The following is a 27,168-nucleotide window of genomic DNA, read 5'->3' on the forward strand; positions in this document are numbered from 1 at the left end:
ACTTTATGTTTACTTTTTCTAAGCCTAATTAGTTATAATTTAATTGTAGATACCCATACAATTTCTAAGCACAATTCAGCAACAAACAGGTTTTATCACCTACCAAATATCAGGTATCAACAATAATATTCATCAAAGCATCAAAGAAAGTTGTTTGCTGACTCTATTAACTTATTTTGTTCATAACTTTAAATCCATCTTTATGATTAAATATTTTCAATAGTGAAAAAGTTGCATGCTGGGTGCTAGCCAACTAAACCTAAGAGACCATTAAAGATTGAAAGTTGCAATAATAATGCTCCCATTGCTACGCATGTTAAGATGTTATCAAGCATCATGATATAGGATGAGGTAAGCATGTTTCCCTGAACTTCATGCATCTGTTTTTTTTTTCTTTCACTTTTTGTCAACAACATCAACACATGTTTTTACATTCTGAACTTCAACGACCATGCATTATCATATCCACATTGATACCCTTTTAACATACCTCAAGAAAGCCTCAATCCTTTCTCAATTACACATGCAATCTAATATTATGTGATGTTACATAACATATTGTCTACACTTTACATTTAAGTTTTAAGAATCAATCCCAAACATGCATTACATATGTAAATGATCAGATAAAAACAAGTGAAATGGATGAAAGAATACATGCTGCAGAAATATGTTAGTAAAAAGATCAAGTTCAGGTGTATATCCATCAAACCTTTCTTCATCTACCAGAGATGGTAGGCACAAAAAAGAGAAAAAGAAAAGAAAAGAAATGAGAACAACATCCAAAACAGAACTCCAGAATTTAACTGCTTTACATTTGCTCCATGGCTACATGGGAAGCTCTCATCAAGTAGAAAAAATCAACAGAAAAAAAATTAAGTTAAACTAAAATGACCTCGATTCCTCTTCATTTTGTCCTTCAAGCTAATTAGCAGCAGGTTCAATATCCTTTAGAAGTCCAACTATCTGCTGCATGCTCGGTCGCTTGGAGGGCAAGTCAGCCGTGCATAGATAACCGATCTTAAGAGCCTCCTCCATTTGTTCATCGGGTCCTGTATCCCGAATTTTGGGATCAATAACCCTTGAAGCTTGATTCTTTCTCACCAGTCCTCTGACCCAACTTACCAATGTTGCTTCCTTATCATCGGGATAATCATCATCAACTGGCTTCTTTCCGGTTATTAGCTCAAAGAGAACAACACCAAAACAGTACACATCAGATTTTGGTGTTGGGGACTCAAATTCTGGTTGAGAAAACTCCGGTGGAACATAGCCAGGTGAGCCACGCACAATCTCCTCATCCAAGCCATTTCCAAAAATCTTAGCCAGACCAAAGTCAGACAACCTTGGCTCCAAGTCATAGTCCAAATAAACACTGCTAGCCTTAACATCTCTATGAATAATTGGAGGTGAGCATCCATGATGCAAGAATGCCAATGCTCGCGCAGTGCCAAGGGCTATTTTGTGGCGAAATGGCCAAGTTGTGAGTAACCCTTCAGACCCAGCATTTTGAATCCCGTTGTTGTGAGCTTCTTCCCAAGTATCTGTGCTCCAATCTTCTGTGCTTTGCAAACCAAGTGGCAAGTCATAAAGCAGATTCTGCAAGCTCCCATTCTCCATGTAATCATATATGGCAATTCTTTGGTCCCCAGCTACACAATATCCTGTTAAAGGAACTAGATTGGGGTGCTTGATTCTACCGAGACACTCGAGCTCTCTTGCAGCTTCTTGATCTGTCAATGTAGACCCTACCGCCAAAACTTTAACTGCCACATGAATACCACCAGGCAGAAAGCCTCTATAAACAGGACCAAATTTTCCTTCAGCCAAAAGGGTACCCCTATCGAAATTTGACGTTGCTGACAAGAGATCAGCAAATGTAATGCTCAGCAATGGCTTCTCAAAGATTACTACCGGAACAGAAGTAGCCTGCTTAACATCAGCCACCCAAGTAGTTGAATCAGTCTGGAATGAGAAGGGTCCAGAAATATTTTGTTCTTCTCTGTAAGAACTTTGCTTAACTTCCCACATTCTAGTCCTCCTTCTGCAAACAAATGCTAGAAACAAAATCCCAGCAAGCAAGCATATCATTGCGAAGGTTAATACCAAAGCAAGCTTCATTCCATTGTGTTTGGTAGCTCTTCTTTTGAAAAGAGTCGGGTTTGCTGCAATTGGACAACTGTTCACTGATCCAAAGAATGTTTTTTGCATGATATCATGGTTGATTTTAACAAGGTATGAGTAAAACTCGAAAGAAGAAAATGTGGGGTTGAGACTCAAAGTTCAAAGAAAGAAAGAGAAGTGAAGACTGAAGAGGAGAGAGTGAAGAAACATATAATAATGAAAAATGTATATGGTCGTTAATAATAAAACATAAATTGAATTTAGATATTTATTAATTATTTTCATAGGTAAATATTTCTTTTAAGGAGAATATGTCACCTCACTGAGATTTGAAATTAGTTATGAAATATCTTATATGTCAATTAAAGTGATAGTTAATAAGGACTGAACTATTTCTAAAATTTTATATTAAAACATTTAATTTGATCAAGCTCCATACATATTTCATCACTATTTTGAGTTTTTTTATATGCTATTAAAAAACAATCGACTCTTCTTGATCAAAAATCAAAATGTTGGTCTAGTGATGTAAGGTACACTGAATCCTCAAGGTCGTCAAAGATGGTTCAATTCCTGTGAATATACTTGTTGAAAACGACAGCAAGGTCGAGGGTTCAACTCTTTTATGTTGGTCTACTTTATGTTTACTTTTTCTAAGCCTAATTAGTTATAATTTAATTGTAGATACCCATACAATTTCTAAGCACAATTCAGCAACAAACAGGTTTTATCACCTACCAAATATCAGGTATCAACAATAATATTCATCAAAGCATCAAAGAAAGTTGTTTGCTGACTCTATTAACTTATTTTGTTCATAACTTTAAATCCATCTTTATGATTAAATATTTTCAATAGTGAAAAAGTTGCATGCTGGGTGCTAGCCAACTAAACCTAAGAGACCATTAAAGATTGAAAGTTGCAATAATAATGCTCCCATTGCTACGCATGTTAAGATGTTATCAAGCATCATGATATAGGATGAGGTAAGCATGTTTCCCTGAACTTCATGCATCTGTTTTTTTTTTTCTTTCACTTTTTGTCAACAACATCAACACATGTTTTTACATTCTGAACTTCAACGACCATGCATTATCATATCCACATTGATACCCTTTTAACATACCTCAAGAAAGCCTCAATCCTTTCTCAATTACACATGCAATCTAATATTATGTGATGTTACATAACATATTGTCTACACTTTACATTTAAGTTTTAAGAATCAATCCCAAACATGCATTACATATGTAAATGATCAGATAAAAACAAGTGAAATGGATGAAAGAATACATGCTGCAGAAATATGTTAGTAAAAAGATCAAGTTCAGGTGTATATCCATCAAACCTTTCTTCATCTACCAGAGATGGTAGGCACAAAAAAGAGAAAAAGAAAAGAAAAGAAATGAGAACAACATCCAAAACAGAACTCCAGAATTTAACTGCTTTACATTTGCTCCATGGCTACATGGGAAGCTCTCATCAAGTAGAAAAAATCAACAGAAAAAAAATTAAGTTAAACTAAAATGACCTCGATTCCTCTTCATTTTGTCCTTCAAGCTAATTAGCAGCAGGTTCAATATCCTTTTTTAGTCCAACTATCTGCTGCATGCTCGGTCGCTTGGAGGGCAAGTCAGCCGTGCATAGATAACCGATCTTAAGAGCCTCCTCCATTTGTTCATCGGGTCCTGTATCCCGAATTTTGGGATCAATAACCCTTGAAGCTTGATTCTTTCTCACCAGTCCTCTGACCCAACTTACCAATGTTGCTTCCTTATCATCGGGATAATCATCATCAACTGGCTTCTTTCCGGTTATTAGCTCAAAGAGAACAACACCAAAACAGTACACATCAGATTTTGGTGTTGGGGACTCAAATTCTGGTTGAGAAAACTCCGGTGGAACATAGCCAGGTGAGCCACGCACAATCTCCTCATCCAAGCCATTTCCAAAAATCTTAGCCAGACCAAAGTCAGACAACCTTGGCTCCAAGTCATAGTCCAAATAAACACTGCTAGCCTTAACATCTCTATGAATAATTGGAGGTGAGCATCCATGATGCAAGAATGCCAATGCTCGCGCAGTGCCAAGGGCTATTTTGTGGCGAAATGGCCAAGTTGTGAGTAACCCTTCAGACCCAGCATTTTGAATCCCGTTGTTGTGAGCTTCTTCCCAAGTATCTGTGCTCCAATCTTCTGTGCTTTGCAAACCAAGTGGCAAGTCATAAAGCAGATTCTGCAAGCTCCCATTCTCCATGTAATCATATATGGCAATTCTTTGGTCCCCAGCTACACAATATCCTGTTAAAGGAACTAGATTGGGGTGCTTGATTCTACCGAGACACTCGAGCTCTCTTGCAGCTTCTTGATCTGTCAATGTAGACCCTACCACCAAAACTTTAATAGCTACATGAATACCACCAGGCAGAAAGCCTCTATAAACAGGACCAAATTTTCCTTCAGCCAAAAGGGTACCCCTATCGAAATTTGACGTTGCTGACAAGAGATCAGCAAATGTAATGCTCAGCAATGGCTTCTCAAAGATTACTACCGGAACAGAAGTAGCCTGCTTAACATCAGCCACCCAAGTAGTTGAATCAGTCTGGAATGAGAAGGGTCCAGAAATATTTTGTTCTTCTCTGTAAGAACTTTGCTTAACTTCCCACATTCTAGTCCTCCTTCTGCAAACAAATGCTAGAAACAAAATCCCAGCAAGCAAGCATATCATTGCGAAGGTTAATACCAAAGCAAGCTTCATTCCATTGTGTTTGGTAGCTCTTCTTTTGAAAAGAGTCGGGTTTGCTGCAATTGGACAACTGTTCACTGATCCAAAGAATGTTTTTTGCATGATATCATGGTTGATTTCTAAAGCACAGAAGGTTAAGTTATTATAAGAGAAGTTGTACTTCTCCATCAATGGGAGCTTCTCTAAGACATAAGGAGAGACTTCTCCACTCAAGTTGTTGTTTGAAAGGTCAAGAATTTGGAGGTCTCTATTTCTCAACAAGGGGACTTTCCCAGTAAGATGATTCGTAGAAAGATCAAGTGCGTTCAAATTACTCAGTTGTGAGATTTCATTAGGAATGTTACCAACAAGGCTACTTTTGGACAAATTCAGATATTCCAACTCCGGGAGCATTTCAATCAGTGGAAATTTCTGTCTGGTAAATCTATTGTGTGCAAGATTAAGGTGCTTTATATTAAGTGTCTGATTCAAATTTTGGAAAAACTCTCCACTAAGCTCATTGTCTGACAAATCCAGATAAACTAAATGAGACCAATTGAAATTAGAGCTATAATGTACCTGAGGAATGTGGCCTTGAAATTGGTTTCTGCTAAGGTCCAAGACCTCCAACTGTTCCTGAAACACATCCATGACAGACCCCTCAAACAAATTGCCTGATATATTGAGACTCACAATGGACTTCAACCCTGAAATATCCGAAACACGGCCATAAATTTTATTCCCAGCAAGGTTCAAGGTCCTCAGCTTAGGAAAAGCAGCTTCAAAACCATCTGGAAGTGTTCCATTAAGCCGATTTGATGAAAGATCAATTGAAACTAGAGACTGGCACTTGAGAATCCCTAAAGGAATGCTTTGTGTAAACATGTTGCGGCTAAGTTTGAGGACCCTCAATTTCACAAGGGATCTGATAGCTTCAGGAATTTCATCAGCATAGTTATTGCTGGATAAGTCAAAGGTTTCTAGAAAACCAAAGTTGCCAATGTTGTTAAGTGAATCAGAAATCTGATTGGAGGAGAGGTTAAGAGTCTTGAGAGAGCTAAAACTCCAGAAATCAGAAGGCAATGCAGTGATTTTGTTGAAGCTAAGATCCAAAGTTTGAAGCTTGCTGAGCTTGCCTATGGAGTTATCAGGAATAGGACCAGAGAGGCCCATAGCAGAAAAATTTAATTCAACAACATGTTCTCTATTTGCATCACAGGAAACCCTTTCCCATGAACAAACAGAAACAGGGTAGTTATGGAAACCCATCTTGTTCAAAAACTCAGACACAAAGAACTCATCAGTATTTGGTTGTTGACAAGCCAAATGCTGGAACAAAAGTGTCATAACCATAACAGAACCAAATACTCCCAAACCCATCAGAATGTGATGTTTGATACTGACAAATGATGCAAAATAGCAACACCAAAACCACAGGGAAATACACCTCTCAGAACATCATAACCAGCATGACCATATTATGGATAACGAGATTGTTTTAAGTAATTGGAAGCCAATGCTTTTTTATGCATTGTGAATCTCATTGAACTTAAAAGGGTATATAAATTAAAGAAAGAGTAAAAGAAGGACACAAAAGAAGTGGTACATTTTAAGAAAACAAATTAACTGTGATAGAATAATACAAATGCTGTGGAAAGTAACAAGAGAATGTGAACAAAGCTTGTCTGGATTAGAAGACCTCTGACAGAGAGTGAGAAACAACAAAAAGAAGGATAGAAAAAGAAACAAACGATACAAAGAAGCAAAACTTAAACTATTGTCTTTGTCTACTCACTAAATTGTGGAAAAAGATGTGATTTTTACTTTTAGTAGCTGCTGAACTTTTTGGTTAGGAACTGATTCATTTTCAAGAAGCGTTTTTTTTCTCTCCCTTAAACTGAGGAAGAAACAGTGGAACATGCAGAGACAAGTGTGTACTAGGAAGGAAAAATGAACATGAGTGTGGAGTGTGGTTGGTTTGAAGTTCTTAAATGGGAAAGGAAATGAATTAAAATGTCATTGATTCTTCAGTGGTGTGGTTGGTGAATATATCAAACCTTTGCTGGTGGGAATTTAGTGATTCTTCTTTGAAAGTGATTATTATCATCAATCACCATATTTCGCTCCATTCAGAAACTAAAGTCTATTTTTTAATATTTCCATAACAACTAATTTTTATACCCTTTTCCCTTATTATTATTATTATTATTATTATTATTATTATTATTTACTCGATTATATAACTTAGTCCTGAATTTATTTAGATAGAATTCAGTAGGTAACCTTTTACATGCTTTTAGCATTGTATAAGTTTTTTATTTGAATCTTCAGCTTAAACTTTCTGCCAAACTTTAGAAGAAAAGTTAGACAAAGCTATTTTTGACTTAATTGAGTAAAAAAGCATGGATTAGATTACCAGCATTTAACTATATTATCGTGGTCTTCCAACTCATTTTCCACGCCCAAAAATAATTGTAGGATAATGATTCATTCCAATGGATTAGTTAGGTTTTTTGTACTGAAAAGTGTATTATTAATTAGACTTTAAAAGTTGAAACATAGAAAAAAGTTCCCTCCAACCCCAGTCCTCTTTGATTTATGCAAGCTAAGTAGCAAAATATATCTTTAGAATAAAATATATGTATTGATAATATAAATTTTATATATTGTTATTGTATCATTTATATTTAATTATTATTGTTTTTCTGAAAAATAATATATGATATGTTGATTGTGTATAAATATTTATATTAACTCTAATTTGTCATAATAATGTTATAAATATTTATATTAACTCTTCTCTTTAAGGCTCTCTGTACAGTGGCAAAATCTACTTGTGGGTCATTCTGAACCAGAAATAGATATTTCAGTTTAATGTTTTGAGCCCCTTAAACCAGTTTGTCTTATCATGTGAAGCACAATCTAAAGGGACCAATATTGCCCATAACATGTTTCAGTTTATGTTTATAAACACTATTCTTTTCCCTTTTTTTTCTTCTACATTTACTGTTAATCAGATTTTGTCTACTGCCATAGTGGTTTTGACTAGAGTTAGATTTCTGCTTAAATTATACTCTCTTATTCTACCAATCTCTGTGGCACACAATCCCTTGTTTCTCTAAGACAAGTTTAAGAATTCATCATTGTGTAGAAATGTAGGCCCATGATATTTTCAAAGGCTGAGGTGACTTCATTTCTCTTTATTATTATATTTTACAAAGACAAAACCTTCACCTACAAGGAATACAGAATTATAGTAGTGGTTTTTCACATGGCAAGTTTTATTCTTAATGAAACATGCGCAGAAAGAGTCCAAGTTGGGCCAATACACCCAAATAATCAGGTCTAATGATTTGCATTCATTGAGGTATGAGGCTTCAGGAGTAACATTGAATGAAACAGGATCATTACACTTTTTGTACCACTCCAAGTACCATCCATAATAGTCGGTTGAAAAAATCATTGAAATTAAAATTATAATTATTAAATATTTTCTGATCAATCACACATTTTAACATATGAAATAACACAAAGATATAAAACAGCATGTGTGCTCCCAAAATCAAAGAGACAAAATTACCATCGATGATCATAACATCCCCACTAATAATTTTATGTCCATTTTCTTAATCATGTCACCATACTTTCACTACAAACCAAGTCAAACAAAAAGGACGTCCTGGCCCCTTCATCAGCTACATGTAAAAATATTAATTAATATTAAAAATTGTTGGTTATTTTCATTAAACTATAAATAAAACAAAATGAGATACTAAAACAATCTATTTAAAGCTCTCTTGTTCTTTTATTGTATCCAATTTGTTTTATTTTTCTTCTTCATCCATATGAGTCTAATTTGTTTACATAAACATAAGTCATTTTATAATATAGCATAAAACAATATATACTTAATATATTATATATTTATTACTCCCTGCCTATTTCAACAAACATTTCACTTTTCCATAAATGAATGTATAAATAATTTTAAATTTTTAATATAATCTTTGATAAATTTGAGAATTACAATTATTTTTATCTATTTTTCTTAACGTGTGAATTACTTATAAATAAAAGTAGCATTGTTATGGAAACACATATGAAGAGAAAGAGCCTTTGGCTATACACATTTAATAAGATCAAGTTTAAGGTACAGAAAGAAATTAAAGTGGTATTCTAAATTGTCCACATTTTAACAATATGAATTATGTTCTCCCATCTTCTCCTTCAAAAAGAGAAAAAAAATTACTTGTCTATAGAAAAAATACCCATTGGGTAAACTCAATTAAGTAATTTAGTGACTAATCTTAAGTTATCAATGAGTTAAAAATATAATTTTCATTGAAATAAATTAAGAAGTCTTTATATCCTTTAACTTTGTAATAAATTATAATTCCATGTGTATGCTAATGTATGATTTCATTGTGCAGAGTTTGTGTCTGAAAGAGAAGGTCATACATTATGGTGGTTCTCGATGAAGCGCATACTCCAACTACTTGAGAGCAAGCCTTTCGCTTTTGCAGAGACACTAGCCTCAAACATCATACCAACACATCAACTTTTTCAATAACCAATCAATCAACCAATATCAATTTCAATACAGTATAAAGATGTATACACACTCAGTACATCATCTATCATTTTTTTTCTAAGTTAACGATAATTATAAATGAATAGTGGATGATATAATGACAGTGTAAAAAATTCTTACACTATTAGTGTATACATCTCTTCTTGTTTGTATACACTTCAAATTATTTATTTTTTCTAATGTAAATTATACTTCTTTAACCCACATAATTTCCACTCAAAAAAATCCTAACAATACATTACTGTAAATTGTTGTTTTGTTATTCTAGATAGTTTTAAATACTTCTAATATTTTGTGTGACAATTACATTATAAATTTCTCCATGCATCTCATGTTAATTGCCATTCTTTACTACATTTCTTAATCTAAACATCAAACTTCAACGACAGTAAATTCTAACCTACTTGTTTTTTTGTATAACTAATGTTCTTGGATTAATAGTTGGAGTCTACCTTTTTTTAGATATAAAGATGATTTTAAAGAAATTGTTTTTCTCAACACACTATATTCTCAAGTAGAAAGAATTAGTTCACCTCGTAGTAAACCATTTATCTGTCCCAATATTTACTGTCCAATTGTGTATCACTCTTACAAAAAAATAATTTTTTTTAATTTTTTTTAATTACTTGTTATAATGTGATTGACTTATAAGATGAAGAGATGAATTTTTTGGGACATTAAATTCTTGTGACAAGAGGTGGAACAGTTGACGGTTGAATTGAAGGTTGGCAATTAATGAATTGCTAGATCACATCACCAAAATATCTATTAAAGTAAACTATATATATTGTGTTACCTTATTTCGAAGGTCAACATTGTTGAAGAACATGTGACATATCAGCCAATTGCATTAATTCAACTTCAGATAGTTATAAATTATTCAGTACGATGTATTAATTTCTTCTTGTTGGAAGTGAGTATTGGGATACAGTTGGATTATGGAGCTTCAAATTTCATCCATACAAAATTATTTTTAGATTATGATATATCACCTTACACTATAAGAATGTTAATTTGTGCCACATGGAAATGAAGTTTTATAAGAGAATTTTATAGAAAGATATATGATTATTATTATATTTGGAAAGTTATTTCTGATAGCCCAACCTCTTGGTTATTTTATTTTAGTTATTTATGTTCTTTACAAATATCACAGATTCAACGGTGAGAAAGAAAAGGAAAAAATAGGTACAATTATATCACCGCAACAAACATGCAAAGTCAACACTCAGCACCGTCAACTTGTCATGATTTTAGCTTAAGTTCTCGTGGGTACATAAACTTGCCTCTGAAGTAAACTACAGGATCAAGAATCCATCAATTATAACTGATTATCTCCCACTAACTAACATGTTTGTTTTCACTGAATCGTTTTAGAAGTAAATTTTCAATAATTTCTTTCAAAAGCATTCATGTTTAAATTTATACAGAGAAAAAAAGTTAAGGCAATTTTATTACGTATAATAATAATAATGATGGGTTTATTCAAGCGTGAAGTATTGGATAAGTAAAGAAGAGTGAAATAGTTCATAGAAGGAAAAACCCATGAAACTAATGCCTTAAGGTTTTGGTTCAAACATAGTATCTAACTTGTGATTCTTCACTCTTCTCATGTCCATCCATGACTCCTCGGTAGTTGGAGGCTCCCCGATCACAGTCTGAAATTTGAAGCTCCATAATCTTACTACAACATTAACACATACGTATAAACCCAACCCTCTGCTGCTGCTATGCCCCCAAAGACTATTTGATTCTGCAAACAAAATTTTATACGGCAAAACGAAACATGGAATTGTTTGATAACATGTTCGGAATGATGTTGGAGGGGAATGAGAACTTTAAATGTCATGGCAAAGATAATGAAATGAGATAGTTCATTACACAAAATCTACAATTTCCAAAATGCCGTCGAGTTTATGAAAAAATCTAAAAAACTGTCTTGAATGTTTGGAACTCAAAAGCAATTGTAATTATGTTTGGTTATGGATATAATATAACCCTCTTCTCAAGCATTCAGCCACATCCTCATTCTTCACTCCTATCTCAAAAGTTAAACTGTAAAGTAGATTGTGACCATCACACATAGCCACCAAACTTTTGTCATTTAAAATGAAATGAAAAGAAACTAACAAAGTGGTGCCAAAACACTCTCATCCTATAGTTTTTATCTAATTAGAGAAACCCATTGTGTAGTTGTTGTGTAATTCAACTCATTATTATCTTAGTCTTTGTCATTTTACTGGTGGCATACAGTATGAGTTTTATTAGTTTTCTAAATACAAAATGCTCTTTGTGTTATGCAAATTGGGACTCTTCTTATTACATGAAAAAGACAAAATAGAAAAGTCAATGCCAACTTGGTAAATTCTGACGTTAGAACTTATCTAGTTTATCTGGTGAGAACTGAAGAGGTGACAGATAGGATCTAGATAGTGCTCAATTTTTTTCAGTATGAAGTTATGCAACATAAACTTTTTTCCCTTTTATACTCAGCAAGTAAGATGTGTATTTGATGTTTTTTCAAACCTTTATTGGTTTCCCCATCTTATTTCCACGAATTTTGTCAAAACTGTATTCATTTGTTGAAAATAACTTCCATATTTAAATGACTAATTATTCCTGAGTGAAGGTACAAAATAACAAGATAGACATAAAAAAAATGTTAGAGAATATATTGTTAAATATTATACTTTGAACATTCAAATAGCAAATTTAAGTGAGGGTAGGAAAACCGAGACAAGTGCAAAACAAGACAAAACAGAGATGCAACAATTACAAAAACAGAATGAGTTGTTAGAGGGAGATATGAAACTGAGTCAATTATGTTTGGAATTTCATAATCTCACACCGGAGGAATTCTGTCTGAGCCGGGAACATCCACAAATATCTCTCAACAACTATTTTTCTATTTACATTACTAGAACCCGACACCTTGCGACATTTACCACTTAACCAAACCTATTAGATCTTGAACCCAATTTGATTCTTCTTCTTCACATTCCTCGGTTTTAAATTTAAAAACTTACCTTTTTGAACCTCCTAGCCTTTAACTTCCCCATCTCTTGTTTTCTTACAACAATCCCATCACTCTGTTCTTTGATCCTCTCTCTTACCCATTTTCCCTTCATTTAATGATAAGGGTTACTAGAATTTCCATATCATTTAATCTCAAACTTTTAATCATAATAATTCACTTTTCTTCAATGAACAAGCATTGCTCTTCAAACCTATTTAGTCGCTAAAAATCTTGTCCTATTTTTGGTACTTTCAAACACTGTGATACCCAATTGAAAGTCCTCATTCCCCCTCTTTCAAGCTACCAACTATTGAACGAACCCCATCTCCATCTGGGTTCCTAAAAAAGATTCAAATTTTGGAGGAAACAAACCCAACTAAATCATGGGTACCCAAAAAGACAGGGTGAAATTCAACGTTGGAGGCAGAGTATTCGAAACAACTTCAACAACTATAGCCAATGCAGGACGCGATTCCATTTTTGGTGCAATGTTTGATGACAACTGGAACCTCTTATCAGACAACTCCATTGAGCACTTCATTGATCGCAATCCCGATTGCTTCGCGGTTCTCCTCGATCTTCTCCGAACTGGAGAACTCTACATCCCACCCAATATCCCTGAGAAGCTTCTCTACAGAGAAGCCATGTTCTATGGCCTAATTGATCATGTTCGTTCAGAGAAGTGGGGTCCATTCGATGGAAACAGGTTGAGGCTGTCAAAGTCAATTCAAGGTCAAGCACCGGGTGATGCAACAGCGATTCGAGCTGGCCCTGATGGTGGTGTTTGTGTTGTTCATGGTAGCATGGTTCATGTTTATGATTGGGTTTTGGATGAATACCCTCCTCTTAATCTTGATTATCAAAGAGTTAACGATGTTGGGTGGGTTGATTCAGAGAACATAGTTATGGGAGTTAGTGAGAAGCTTGGTCGCGGTGATGGTGGCATGGGTTTGTTCAATTCACATACAGGGGAGTTAAGGTATAAGTTTCATGTTTGTCATGAGAATCAAGTTAAGAGTTACACTGCTGGTGCTTTGAGTTTTAGTTCGGATTATAAGATATTTTCTAGTTGTAAAGGGAGGAGTAATGAGTATGGTGTTGGTGTTTGGGATCAGGTTACTGGTAAGCAAATTGATTTCTTCTATGAGCCTTTGGGTTGGTCACTTGGTGATGCTGATAAGCTTCAATGGTTGGAAGGGAGTAACTGTTTGTTGGTTGCTACTATGTTTCCAAGGAAGGATAATTGTTACATTAGTCTTTTGGATTTCAGGGAGAAGAACATGGTTTGGTGTTGGTCTGATATGGGAGCTCCTGCTACTATAGCTGTGGATGAGAAAAGGGTGAGGGATGCTATAGCAATGGAGGACAACAATTACATTTGTGTGGTTAATGAGTTTGAGGATTTGGGGTTCATGGATTTGAGGATGAGTGCTTCCACTAGCATTAGGTGGAGCTCAAGAAGTAGGTTGATGAAAGGGAAGATGCCAGAGGAACCTTGTTACCCCAAGCTGGCACGGCACGGGGGACAACTCTTGTCGTCCATGAATGACTGCATTTCAGTCTTCTGTGGCCCTGAATGGGTTCTGACGTCAAGGCTTAGACGAAGCTATGGTGGTTCAATATGTGACTTTTCCATTGGAGGGGATAGGCTTTTCGCCCTTCATAGCGAAGAGAATGTGTTTGATATATGGGAGACTCCAACTCCACCAATTATATGATGTAGTTTATAGTTATACAGCAGCTTGCTTCATTTTAGGTTATGTTTCCTTAGTTTGCTATCACCTGATCCATTATGCAATTTTATACGAGGTTCAGTAGTTTTTAACTTGCTATACATGTTGGTGTATACCTGTAGTCTAATGTGTAATGCGGTTTGTGCATATCTCTACATTGATGATCATATTTGAATTGCTTATTTTCCTTTACTAATGGATAAGATTCCATGCAAATCTATAGGTTTCATAAGATTCTAAGTTCACAGTGCCACTCAGTTTTCATCTATTTTCTTTGGTATGGACATATCCTCTTTATTACCTTCTTTTGACTCTTTTCTTTGTATAGTATATTTTCTTTAACTAATGTTGGGTTTATTCAAGTGTGAACTAATGCCTTAAGGTTTTAGTTCAAGACGTGGTGTCTCACTTGTGACTCTTCACTCTTCCCATACTCATGTAACAATGGAATTCCAACAACTAACATTGTGGAGTAAATGAGGCCAAGTCTCTTAGTAGCCTTAGAAGAGGATGAAAGGAATAAAGAGGAGTAATGCCTTAGCATGTTAGCAGTTGAAAGTTGTGAACATTGGATATGGTTTATAGACATGCGTCGCGTCGGCTTTTGCATCTGTTGACACCGTTGAATCCCATCCCTTCCCTATTGAGGTATCTGCAGTATGTGTCCAAGAGGAATGCGGCCTTGGATTGGCCTCCATTGGATATGGCATTCATGTTGGACTGCATAATTCGAAGAGTTATTCCAAACTTTGATGGGCAAGGTGGTTGTCAACCAAAATGCAGATAAGAAAACCAAACTTTAAGTGCAGATAAGAAAACCAAAATGCTGTATTCAACTTCAAAGAGGACCAGATAAGAAAATGCACCAAATTTTGGTGCATGATTTCAACTAATTCACGTGTACTACTAGATTACATATATAAGAATTATCAAGATTTTATCCTATAACTCCAAATTTCATATCAATATTTTATCAACTACCTCTATTTCAACTATTACTTGGATACTGTTTTTTGAAGAGAAATTAGCTCAATTTCCTTAAATTTATCCTCATGCTGAAGTTTCATTAAATTGGATCCATGTGTGATGCTTCAAATCTGATATTTGTTTCCCATGACAATTGCTAGACAATACCTTGATAATTTTTGTCAAACATGTCAGTATGAAGCCTATTATGGAGTTCAATAGACAAACAAACTAAACATGTTTTCTCTACTTGCACTTACTGTAGTATTATTATTTGAGACCGTTTGCCTGCAAATTCTTTAATTGTTTTGAACTTTCTGCAGTTGTCACAACTTAGCTCAATTTCACTAGAATGTTCAACAAATCCCACAAAGAAAATGCAAGCAGGTAGAGCTTGAAATGAAGAAAACATGAGAAAGTGAGAAGGGTAGAACTTCATTACACTACAAAAGAAACATTTTACGTACTATGGTAATTTTTGTTTGGGGGGCACAAGCATGTTTAGTTTGTTAGAAATGTTGACCTTTGAATATCAGTTAAACTAACAAGTTACTCGTGCATTTGCACGGGACGATATTTATTTTTTGCCGCATGATTAAGAACACATATTATATGTGCATTTATGATTAAGAATATGTATGTTGCTCCTCCATTCGCATCGTTAAAACCATATATGTTACCAGTGTGCATTCATATTGTCAAAAATTATTAATTATATATAAAATCATACGGTCAAACCATACGGTTTAACTGTTTAAATGGATAAACTTAATATGGGTCATCTACTGGTTTAACATCTTGCTCGACTTTCTCAACATTGTTTTTTACACATACATAACATGATATAGTTAGTAGTATCCTATTAATCAAAAAAATCATCAATAAATTTATAATTTCATTATTATTTGATTCTAAAATAAGATTAGTATAAAAAAAATATTATTTAACTCTAAAATAGCTACAAACAATATGTTATGATGAATATTATTATTTTAATATTGCTATAGTAACATTATATTTTAATATTGTATAGGTAATCATATTCCTTTTATTTTTAAATAAATCACATGTCATGAGGGCTTGAGAGATTGAAACATATCATGAGAACTTGAGAGATTGACACATGTCATGATGGAGTTTTTATTATTATATAGGCAATAGATTTATTCTAGTATACTAATGTTGAGTCATGCTACGATAAATAATGAAAGAAAAAACTATGATGTGGTCGTAATTGTGCAAGAAATGAAAATGAGATAAAGGCAGAAAAACCCGTCCTCGACTGGTGGGAGGAATAATATTCAGACTTCATTGTCAGGACTTGTGAGCAATTTATTGTATCAATATTAATAAAGGTGAGAAAAGTTTTTTTATTTTATTTTTATAATTTGGGTACTTGTGTGGATCTGGTGAATTGGTGATCACTATATTTATCTATAGAGACAGGAGATATATTGATAAAGAGCACAATACATAGATGTTCACAAAATATAATAAGAAAAGAAGAACACGGTACATAGTGTTGGAAATGTTTGAAATATGTTATTGTATTATTCTCACATTGTCTAATATTAGGATAGAATAGAGAATAGAGTAGAATATCAATGTTATAGGTCCTTGTTGTAATGTACACCAAATAAAAGCATCAAATAGAAACATCTCATTGGGCAGGTGGGCCTATGGATGTGTTAGGTTTGTAATCGTTATTCTCTAGTAATATCTTGGTAGTCGTTCAGCGCTGCCGGGGACGTAGACATAATTGGCCGAACCCTTTCTTCTCTTCTATTTATTTTATGCACATTATTTGATTGTTTGTGCTCAATGATCACTTTCGCTGCACCAACACATAGGTGTAGATTAATTAATGAAAATAGTAGAATGATCAATTAAGTTGACTCTGCATTGTTTTAGTAGGCTCGTGCATTCATTTTACCAATGTTAATTTGTTTTGAATGAAGCAGAAAACAGAACATCGCGTTGTGCCGTTCACGTCACGTGCCTATTGGGTGTGGAATCGTTTCTATGACTTAATTGGGTGTGGAAGTCTACTTTGTAATAATGTAGCGATGATCAAGTGCTAACATTTTTTTAATATTTAAAAGTGCGTCTATTTAAATCACCAAATATAATAACTGATTCAACTATTGTATCTCAAATAATAAATTTAGTAAAATATATGAGGAACCCCATCCATGAACCATAATAGACTTCCTAAATGGAAAATCTGTTATTTTTTTGAACTATATCTCTCCTGGAGTGTTGCGTGCAAGGAAATGAACATTGTAGAGGTCAAAGGCTTTTACAAAGAACAATTCAACACGTCATTATTCATTAGAAGCATAATAAATAATTTGTCATATTTAATAATATTAGAGTAAAGTATTTATGGATCAGATTTAGGAATCTAAGCAGAGTCACAGAACCCACATTTAGGAATGCTACACGTCATGCCATGTATGTGATAATGTGAACGTACATTTCGTAGATTAGAAGCAAGTAAGGATGAATATTCATTCACCCACCAAAAAGTATTCTTAATCAACTTATTATTTATCAAACTAAGATTAGGACCTAATGCTTACACTTGGAACTTGCACATATTTGAGCCATCTTGGTTCGTGAATAATTGGAGGTTCACTGCACTTCTTTCAATGAGACTTTAATAATTTGAAACAATACAATAAGTAAATGAAATAATGGGTATTGAATAAGCAGGGCTGAATTATGGCAGTTTTTGCTTAGATGGTTCCAAATGATGCACTTAATGTGGTTAGAATCATGCCAATAAAAATAGAAAAACTTTAATTTGTCGGTGAGTTTTGGGGCACTTACAAAACTTTAATTTGTCGTCACTTTGATGTTAATTGGATGCCTAAATTAATATGATTAGGCTTGGATCACTTCACATGCCATATCCCCTAACAACCAAAAAATAAAGAAAATAGAACACTGTGCATGCGTCATGTGGGGTTCTCTCTGGCCAAAAGTTTTTGTGCTTGTCAGAGATTCTACTATCCAGGTAATTAGACATGATAGATAATATAATGATGATGTATAAAACTCATACATTATCAGTTTATATGTTTTTTCGCTAATTTTTTTCCGTGTTTGTATTATTAGAAAAAAATCCAAAATTTAGACGGAATTTATTACATATTAGAACTTCAAGCAATAGTCATGAATGGTAAATGGTTGCCATACATGACTGCTTTATCAATTTCACATTTTAAAACTAGTACGTAAATAATGTTGCTTGGAACTAAGTTTTAAAACACATTGCTGCCATAGATCAATTTCACATTTGTGTGCTTCCAAACCAAACCAAACCAAAGAGAATATATATTTATATAAATCAATTTTTTGGTAATTGGTATTGTAATAGCTATGGGATTCACATTATCTGCAATTACAAAGTAAATATGATAATGAAAGCCAACCAGAGTGGACCTACATACATGCATAGCACCAATAAAACTTTAGAGCAACATCCATATCATGCATTCAACGTTTTTTTAGTTCAATCGAGGAATGCAGAGCTTGCATTAGTTTGCAGAACCCCGAATTGAGCATGACACAAATGACCAAGCAACATAGTCATTACCAAACACAGGTACGTGTTTATTACTATTCCCATCCTTGAAGTACAGTAACTTTAAAGAATGGTTTTCGCCAAATTTAGGAATGTCTTTCATTTTCCGTTACAACCACCACAAATTGCACATGTAGGGTTCCTCTGTCTCTAGACATTATAATAATTAAAAAATAAAAAAAATAAAAATAAAAATACCCCTGATTTAAGAGGTACATTACTTCTTGATTTGGCATTTTTGCATGAACAAAGAGGGTAAAAAAGAAAAGGGACAAAGTGCTGTCTCTTACTCCGTACATATCCCATGATACTCTATCTTTCTGTCCCTCTCAATTTGCTTTGTAAAGGTATCCCTATGTTAAAGTTGCACCCCTTCAACAAAATGTCCCATTAAGTTACTCATTGCTACTTGCTAGGTAGAGTAAAAAAGAAGATACTTTGAGATGGATATGAGTAAAAGAAGAGTTGGGGTAAGAGGGAGTGTGGTTGCAGCAGGTTCAGTTTGGGAGAGTAGGATGAAGAGTGATGAAGTTGGAGGTGGTGTTAAGGTTTTCAATGGAGAAGGAAATGCTGAAGAAGGAGGTAATAGGATGAAAAGAAACCAACTTGGGGTTGTGGTTGGTAATGGAAGGAGAAAAACTTGGAATTCAGAGAGTCCTGAAGGGTTAGAAAAGAACCCAATTCAGATAGCTAGAGGAAAAACAGAACCAGAGAAGAATTGTGGGGAACAGTGTAAGGAGATGAGAATTTCTTCAAGTGGAAGCAAGAAGAGTCCAATTCAGGTGAGGAAGTTTAAGATTGAAGGAAGCAAGGATTTTGGTGATTCTGCTGATAAATTTGAAAGAAGTCCAATTCAAACGAGAAAGCTAAGATCTCAAGTGAAGAATGGGAGCTTGGAACTGAAAAAGAGGAAATCAGATTCAATTAAAAGTGCAGGTGATGGAAATGGGGAAAGTTCATTACAATTGAGAAAGACTAAATCAGAATTTGATAATGGAATTGATGGATCAAATGGTGGGTGTAAAAATATTGAAATTGGGAATGAGAAGAATGATGATGATGATGAAAATTGCAAGGATTTTGGTGTGTGCCAAAAAGAGGTTATTTCAAGCAGTTCAGACAATATAGGAGTGGTTGCTGGCGATTCAGTTGAATTTATTGATGATGAAGCAGATGAAGGAAAAGAAGAAGAAGAAGTGGTGGATGAGGAGATTGATATTGAGATGGAGAAAAGGAGCTTCGAAGTTAAGGAAATTAGCATACCAGAACCAAAGTTTGTGAATAAACCAGAAAAGAAAGAACCCGAAAACCAGAAGGTTGTGAATGAACCAGAGTCAAGAAAAGTTGTGAATGAAACAGAGTCAAGAAAGGTTGTGAGTATCAGCAGAAAATTTCAACAAAAAATTGAAACACCAGTGTCTACCCCTCTTACTGTGAAGCAATCTCCTGCAATTAGAAAGCATTCGACAATTTACCAAAATTTCTCTAAACCAAAATCAAGTAAGGTCTTTTTTAATCTCCCTGAAGTTTTTTTTTCAATCTGATATTTTGGCCTAGTGATTATATTTATTAAGGCTATGTTATCATTATTATTCAGTTCCAAAGGCAGAACAATACCGTAGCTTCTCACAAACACAGAACAAATTGCAGAGTCTAGGTAATTCGTCTACATTTCAGAATCATGCACCCCTGAAAAAACATGTTCTGTAAAATTTGATACAATTTATAATAATTGTTCATGTATATTACTTCTCAGTGGACTTAATCATGTGGAGAGATATCTCAAGATCAGCATTTGTCTTTGGAAGTGGAACATTCCTCATAACTTCATCTTCTTATGCAAAGGATATTAATCTAAGGTTAGAAAAATCCACACTACAAACTTCATATTTTATGTGTATGTACTTGTGCTATTGTAGAATAGAGCTTAGAATTGACACTTAATTCTTTTGTACAGTGTTATTTCAGTAATGTCCTATATGGGCCTTGTCTACCTAGTTGTTATCTTTCTCTACAGATCCCTAATTTGCAGGTAATTACCCCAGGCATATGAGTGAACAATAAATGATAAAAAAAATTTAATAGAGTAAATTCTAATTTATTTTGTTTGGTATAAAATTAATCAGAGGGGTCATAGATGTAGAGGACACAAATTATGTACTAGGAGAAGAAGAAGCAATATGGGTGCTTAAATTGATCCTTCCTTACTTGAATGAGTTCTTATCAAAACTAAGAGCCATGTTTTCTGGAGATCCTGTTACTACAATCAAGGTATATCATATACTCTATGGTATATATATATACATATATATATATATATATGTAATACTTTAAGTTATTTAGTAGTGTACAAGATTAAACTTGCTATGCTTTATGAATTGCAGTTAGCAGTTTTGCTCTTTGTTTTAGCCAGATGTGGCAGCTCAATAACAATTTGGAAGATGGCAAAATTGGGTATGTTTGTGGTTTAAAGCAAACTATACAAAACTTGTTACTTTTTTGCATATAATTGCACATTTTCTTCTTTCTCGATGGTGTATTCTGTTACTGAATTTGTTTTCTCACTGTATCAGGATTCTTTGGAGTTTTTACCGTGCCAAAAATCTACTCTTCCTATTCTGCACAATTAACTGGATACGGTAAAATCATTAAGTCCTGAATTTCATGTAGCTTTAACCTTCACATTATTTAAATGCTTGCTTTACAACTGTGAAATGTAAACGTTACAGTGCTTGATAGGACCCACAACAGTCGATTATTTAATGTCGGTGTCTTCTATCCACTATAGTATATATTCGGTGGGTCCTATATAAGATAGATTAATATACGTGCAAGTCCAATTAATATTATACCTCCTCCGCATAATTAAACTCTAGACCTACTTTAAGTTTTTTGGCTCTTTGCACGTTTAATTAAATAATTAAATCTTGACCATGGTGATTGAAATCATGAATTAATGGTTCACGTGGATGAGCATCTCTGTTTTTGTAACTCACAGTTTTGGACCCATTAAACATGTACTGGATCTAATATCAATGATAATGGTCCTCCACATCCCAATGGGTGTATTTACACGGGTAGATTAAGAATTAATGTATATTATTATCACATTTTCCCCCTCCTAATGTTATGGCTTTAAAATATGTTTATTATTATTACATGAAGCAAATTTTTGGATCCATCGATTGCGGGATGCTTGGGATTCATGCTCTCACAAAAAGATGGTGGCTCTAGGAATTTTCTGCCTAGTATGGAATTTGTCATCACTTGTAGCTCGCATTTGGGCAGGTAAGAGCACCTTGCAATTTCATACCATGTTGGAACTTAATACATAAGTAAGTAATGTTGGTATTGGATTGTATATTTGCAGTGTTCGTGCTCTTTGTAGCCTTCAAATATTATCAACAACATTATTTAGTGAGAGATGAAATAGGATCATGTGAAGAAACATGGCATGAACCTGTTGGAGTTGGAGTTCACAAACAAATCAAATAATAAAAGAATTCTGAAAAGGATTGGGGATACATCTACCACATTGCATTTAAGCATATGCTACGTGCCAATTTCATTATTTTAGTGTCATAGTTTCCCCTCCTACATAAATATTCATCCATTGTAAAAATTGCTGTCATTACAAAGGTTATTTTAATTTCTAAAAAAAGTCGTTAGGATTCAAGAGCAACAGGAAATAACCAATTGGATGTTTATGTTTTGTGATTAACATTCAGTTACAATAATAACACTTCAAATTCATTATGGTGCTGACCTGTTCAAAATGTAATTACTTGAATTGAAATTAAAGCCACCCACAATTGAGTAATTGGCCATCTTTTCTAATACAGTGATAGAAAAAAAGTTAACAAATAAAATCAGATAGAATATAGTAACCTTCCTTTCTTAGTTAAATCTTAAATCATGGGGCCATTGATTTATTCTGTTAGAATATATTTTGTGCATTATTTGGGATAAGGCTCGTTTCCATTTTATTTTTTTTGCTGTATTTTCGTTTTTCTACATTAGACCCATTATAAAAAATAATTTTTGGGCCCTAAAATATGAGTCCTGGGCAGTCACCCTTCGATTATTCCAGGGCTGGGCCTGCTTCTCCTCATATATGGTCTAGGGATAAGGTCAATGAAGCCTTTGATTTAGGCCTTAAATTTTATGTCTCAGCTTATTATTTTAGGGTCCTAAAACCCTTTAAAATGACTCATCATAGTTGCTAATTGACTCATCAGTGAAGAGATTGCAGAGTTGTTTAGATATGTGATAAAAATCATTTGCATGACTCCATATGACAAGGTATTAGAGCTTTTATAAAGTGGGCATGGGTTTAATCCTTACGAATGCTAATCTACTATTGATATTCCAGCCCAAAAGTCTCTCCTATGAGAGTGATAAAGATATGAATATGACATATATACATTTCAAAATGTATTTAACTTCAAATTTTAATAATTAAATAATTTTTTAACCAATCATAAGTCGTGATATATTCTTTTGAGATAGAAGATGTCATCCATTTAGTGATATAGTTCATAACTATATGAACTGAAGTAAACTTAGCACAAACCTTTGATAGAAATATGTGGCAATAGCAAAGTAAGGATAATTGAATTTTATGCTTACCATAATCTGACTTAATGCCTTAAAGTAACGTTCTATTGCGCCAAACACTGCGTGAACAATACGTGACCAATAATATATCAGTTCACTATAGGGTACTTAGTGCCATTTGCAAAATACATAAGGGTAAAAATGGCAATGTCTACAAGCTCCATTCAACATGTGACTTCATGTTCTTTCTCTATTTTGGAGCAATTTTACCTTTCAAGGCAGTAATTTATAGAGAAAGATTTTTCATTCATTAGAATTTAAACGTGCACCGAATAAAAGATAATAATAATAAGAAGAAGAAGGTAGATGTAGTTTTCACATACATGTGCCTGAACAAATCTGAAACACACACATGGGTGATTCTAATGCATTGCAGCTTTCACCCCACTTTTGGAGCAAATGTAACCAAAACTTTGAATTAGTTTTTCAAATGTACCATTTAATTAAGGAAGGACATTGACTGATAAGGATGTATCTGAACCAATAATTTGTCAGGTAAACATTATAGCCAACTGAATTCAGATGTATGTAAGAGTTTCTCCACGGAAGTTATGTGCACTTGGATTTTTGTACACCACATATGAAGAACTAAATAACCCAACTTGAATTATACACAAAATTGAAGGATTTATACATAGACATTAATCTAAACAAAAAGAATGGATAATGACTATATAGAATCTAATAGTCAGTGGTCAATACCCATACCATTTGTTTTTTGTCCACGTGACATATCACGTGGATAGATAATGATGGTTTGAATCTTTTCGAAAACATTAAATAAAACTGTAATAGACATTTAGTTAAAAGACAGTATATGATTGAAGCATTGAGTTGAGGTGTTCTACAAATGTGAAACTCTCAAGTCTGAAGCGCATAATTAAGCATTTGTAACAATGACTCAATGAGACACATCACACATGCGGCCGGGGAGTGTGTTATAGAGAATTAGGCTGCTAACTAAACTTGTTTTCCTGTCTTAACGGTCATAGATATTTGCTGACTAAGACAGTTTATATTTGAGTGGTCAAATTTTGATGGCTTATCTCATCGTACAATGAAAATGAATCTTCCTTCACAACTTATTATACGCAACTGCCCCACTATTTTCTATACCACCCATCTTCGCCACTAATTATGTGTTCCATTCACTGTGATCACCTTATATAAAAACTCAAAATATGATAGAAAACTAACATATTTACATATAATATTTTATTTTAAGACATTATATCATATTTATTCGTAATATCTAAACATTTTCAAAATGTATGTTGTTTACGTATTATCAATATATTGTTCACTATTTATTTTTAATTATTATAAATAATATATATATATTCCATACTACAATTACACAATTATTGTAGTTCATTTAAGTGCGACCCAAGTGTTCCATAAGAAATGGGACATCTGGCAAATGTGACCACCTGGTCTGTGTCGAATAATGAATGCATCGTTTAAGATGATTGAAAGGGGTGAATTTAATGCGAATGATAAGAAGCTGCCAAATCTGTTATACGCTTTGGAAAATCATGTAAGTTATCGAACACTAATCCCTTAACACTAATTGATGAAGTTAGAATTCTTTTCATTCGGATGGGGATTACATGTCTCATTCATGTCTCATTTGATGTACCAAGCCAATTATAGACCTTCATTCATTTAAAAAGAAAATTTATATAAACAGAAATTAATATTTTAATATTATTTTATGATGTTTGATTGGTCTGGGACAGGAAGGCATGAAAATTGTGAGACAAGTGATCCTTGTCCATGAAGAGTCATAGGGTGGTTTATTGGTGAAGATAAAAGACTTAAAGAATTGAGTGTATAAGGTTGTGGATTCAAATTTCACTATCAATAAATAAAAAATGAGAGTTATAAGGTGGTTTGAGGATTAGAGTGAATGAGATTGACAGTGGAGTCTCACCCATAAAAAACAGGTGAGTACATCATAAATAATTTGATATAATACTTTTACCATTTAAGTATAATTATATGATATATTTTTTTAATTACAAATGTAAAACTTAAAATATTGTTTCTCTACTACTTGAGTGAGATCTCATGAGGGCTATGAGCCTATGAGGCTATCCGTTTTTTCCCAATAAAATGGTATGATAAGTGAGAAATAAATGATAATCAAATATGCAAAGACATAAAATAAGACGTTGGTAGTACTTTTTGGTGTATATAAAATGGGACTCTTTCTCTGACTTCTTCCTTAACAAATTAAAGGAGAAATAATATCAGCAAGTAGAGTTGTACTACACTTACTTATTTATTTTTTTAAAGGAAGTTATAAAAGATCGATGTACAAACTAATTAATACATGTGTAAATAAATTTCCCTTGCCCTTTTTCCCGGAACTGAACGCCTTTATTTATTTTAATACTTATGCCGCTAATCGTTACGCTTTTAAAAATGTGTTTGTAAAACCCATGAGAACTGGGCTAGATCAATGTCACTATCTATCGGAATTCATAGTCATACATAAGCAGTTGCGAACTAAAAATAAACATTACAGAGACGAAGTGTTGGAAAGGGTGATATGCAAGTTCATCTTATTACTTGCATCGCCGCATCTCAGTTGACTTATACGGAACATGTCGCATTGACTTCTCATTATGAACACATATGGATTTAGTGATCATTTGTCGCTTCAATACTCCGTTGAGCTGTCGAACCATCGACTCTGATACAACTTGTTGGAAGATGTTCATCCATTGGATATAAATTTTTTTATGGACTAAGTAAAACAAGCATAAAAGTGGATTTGACACCACATTTTGACTCAAAACTTTAAGAGTCTATAAGTTTATCCACTTATATGCTCTTTAACTCATACATTTTAGTAAAACTTTTTAATTCATACTTGAAATACTCAAGATAATGATGCTTTCTAATCCTTTGAATGTGCAACTTGTGGCTCTTATTCTATGTATTATTATAATATTTGAGAAATCACTAGATACGGTGTATGCTCGAAGATGGGACAAACACAAACTTAACGATTTAATTTTATTATTTTAATTACCAAATTTTATATTGGTAGATATTTGATTGAATAGTCTAGTGTTACTTTCTTATAATTAATAATCATACTAATGACAACAACAATAGTTACAAAAGTAGTAGTAATATATAATTCCTAACTTTTTATGCTTTAATTAAGATTTGTACATATGAGTTAATAATTTATGAGTATAGCTAATTAAGAATCAACATTTTTTTAATCAAAGGTTTGTCATATCACCGATGAGGTGTATATAAACTAGTGTAATAGAATAATATTTTTTGTTGGGTCCACAATTTATAATTTTATTGTGGTAGGTTCCTTTAAAAAATAAGAAATAAATTCTTGATAAGGTACAAATGACCAAACCAAAAATGCAACTGCTCAAGACTGTGACTGCTCGAGGCATTCCATGTGAGGGTATCAATTACATACAAATGGCATCCTAATCAACTTGTTACTAAAACATTAGAAAACAGTAGCACAACTTAACCCTAATTTGGACAGAACGTGACTATGAAGACAAGCAAAGAGGTTGTTGCATGTTTCATTTCACGTGGTTGCATATCTGCGCCCATGCCTGGTTTGAAGATTCAATCCCATCAGATTCCAAAAGAATTATTGGTGAAATGTTTGATTAGTAGCTATTATTGATCATCTAGCTTTCTGGATAGAAAATATCTGCACAAACTTCAAGAGAAATAGTTTTTATTACTTTAAAAAAATTCAGATTCGTAATTTTATAGTAGAAACCGTTGTCATGCTGGTTTGTTTTTGAGCATTTTATTA

General features: G+C 33.6%; 3 protein-coding genes and 1 long non-coding RNA gene across 7 annotated transcripts; 3 read left to right on the forward strand and 1 right to left on the reverse strand.

Moving 5' to 3' along the window:
* Window positions 670-6,940, reverse strand: LOC109362100 (probable LRR receptor-like serine/threonine-protein kinase At2g24230). 4 transcript variants are annotated; one of them, XM_019607673.1, is made up of 2 exons: window positions 4,987-6,936; window positions 670-2,226 (listed from the first exon to the last, which is right to left on the reverse strand). In XM_019607673.1, the coding sequence occupies exons 1-2, from the start codon at window positions 6,226-6,228 to the stop codon at window positions 925-927; spliced, it is 2,544 nt and encodes an 847-aa protein (XP_019463218.1). In that variant the 5' UTR covers window positions 6,229-6,936; the 3' UTR covers window positions 670-924. The 4 variants fall into 4 exon arrangements, with proteins under 4 accessions (XP_019463218.1, XP_019463217.1, XP_019463216.1 ...); XM_019607672.1 differs by having other exon boundaries at window positions 670-2,220; window positions 4,981-6,936; XM_019607671.1 differs by having other exon boundaries at window positions 670-2,200; window positions 4,961-6,936.
* Window positions 2,921-3,510, forward strand: LOC109362105. Its single transcript, XR_002109349.1, has 2 exons — window positions 2,921-3,118; window positions 3,413-3,510. It is a non-coding gene; the product is annotated as an uncharacterized LOC109362105 (long non-coding RNA).
* Window positions 12,800-14,370, forward strand: LOC109362210 (BTB/POZ domain-containing protein At2g24240-like). The gene has a single exon (XM_019607850.1). The coding sequence runs from the start codon at window positions 12,839-12,841 to the stop codon at window positions 14,171-14,173; it is 1,335 nt and encodes a 444-aa protein (XP_019463395.1). The 5' UTR covers window positions 12,800-12,838; the 3' UTR covers window positions 14,174-14,370.
* On the forward strand, window positions 18,973-22,507 carry LOC109362208 (reticulon-like protein B21). The gene is made up of 9 exons (XM_019607847.1): window positions 18,973-20,243; window positions 20,341-20,400; window positions 20,500-20,602; window positions 20,701-20,775; window positions 20,870-21,014; window positions 21,128-21,197; window positions 21,317-21,382; window positions 21,909-22,031; window positions 22,114-22,507. Exons 1-9 carry the CDS (start codon window positions 19,187-19,189, stop codon window positions 22,236-22,238), a joined length of 1,824 nt encoding a protein of 607 aa, XP_019463392.1. The 5' UTR covers window positions 18,973-19,186; the 3' UTR covers window positions 22,239-22,507.

The sequence above is a fragment of the Lupinus angustifolius genome, chromosome LG12, assembly GCF_001865875.1.
Source record: "Lupinus angustifolius cultivar Tanjil chromosome LG12, LupAngTanjil_v1.0, whole genome shotgun sequence".
In the NCBI taxonomy this organism is placed as follows: Eukaryota; Viridiplantae; Streptophyta; class Magnoliopsida; order Fabales; family Fabaceae; genus Lupinus; species Lupinus angustifolius.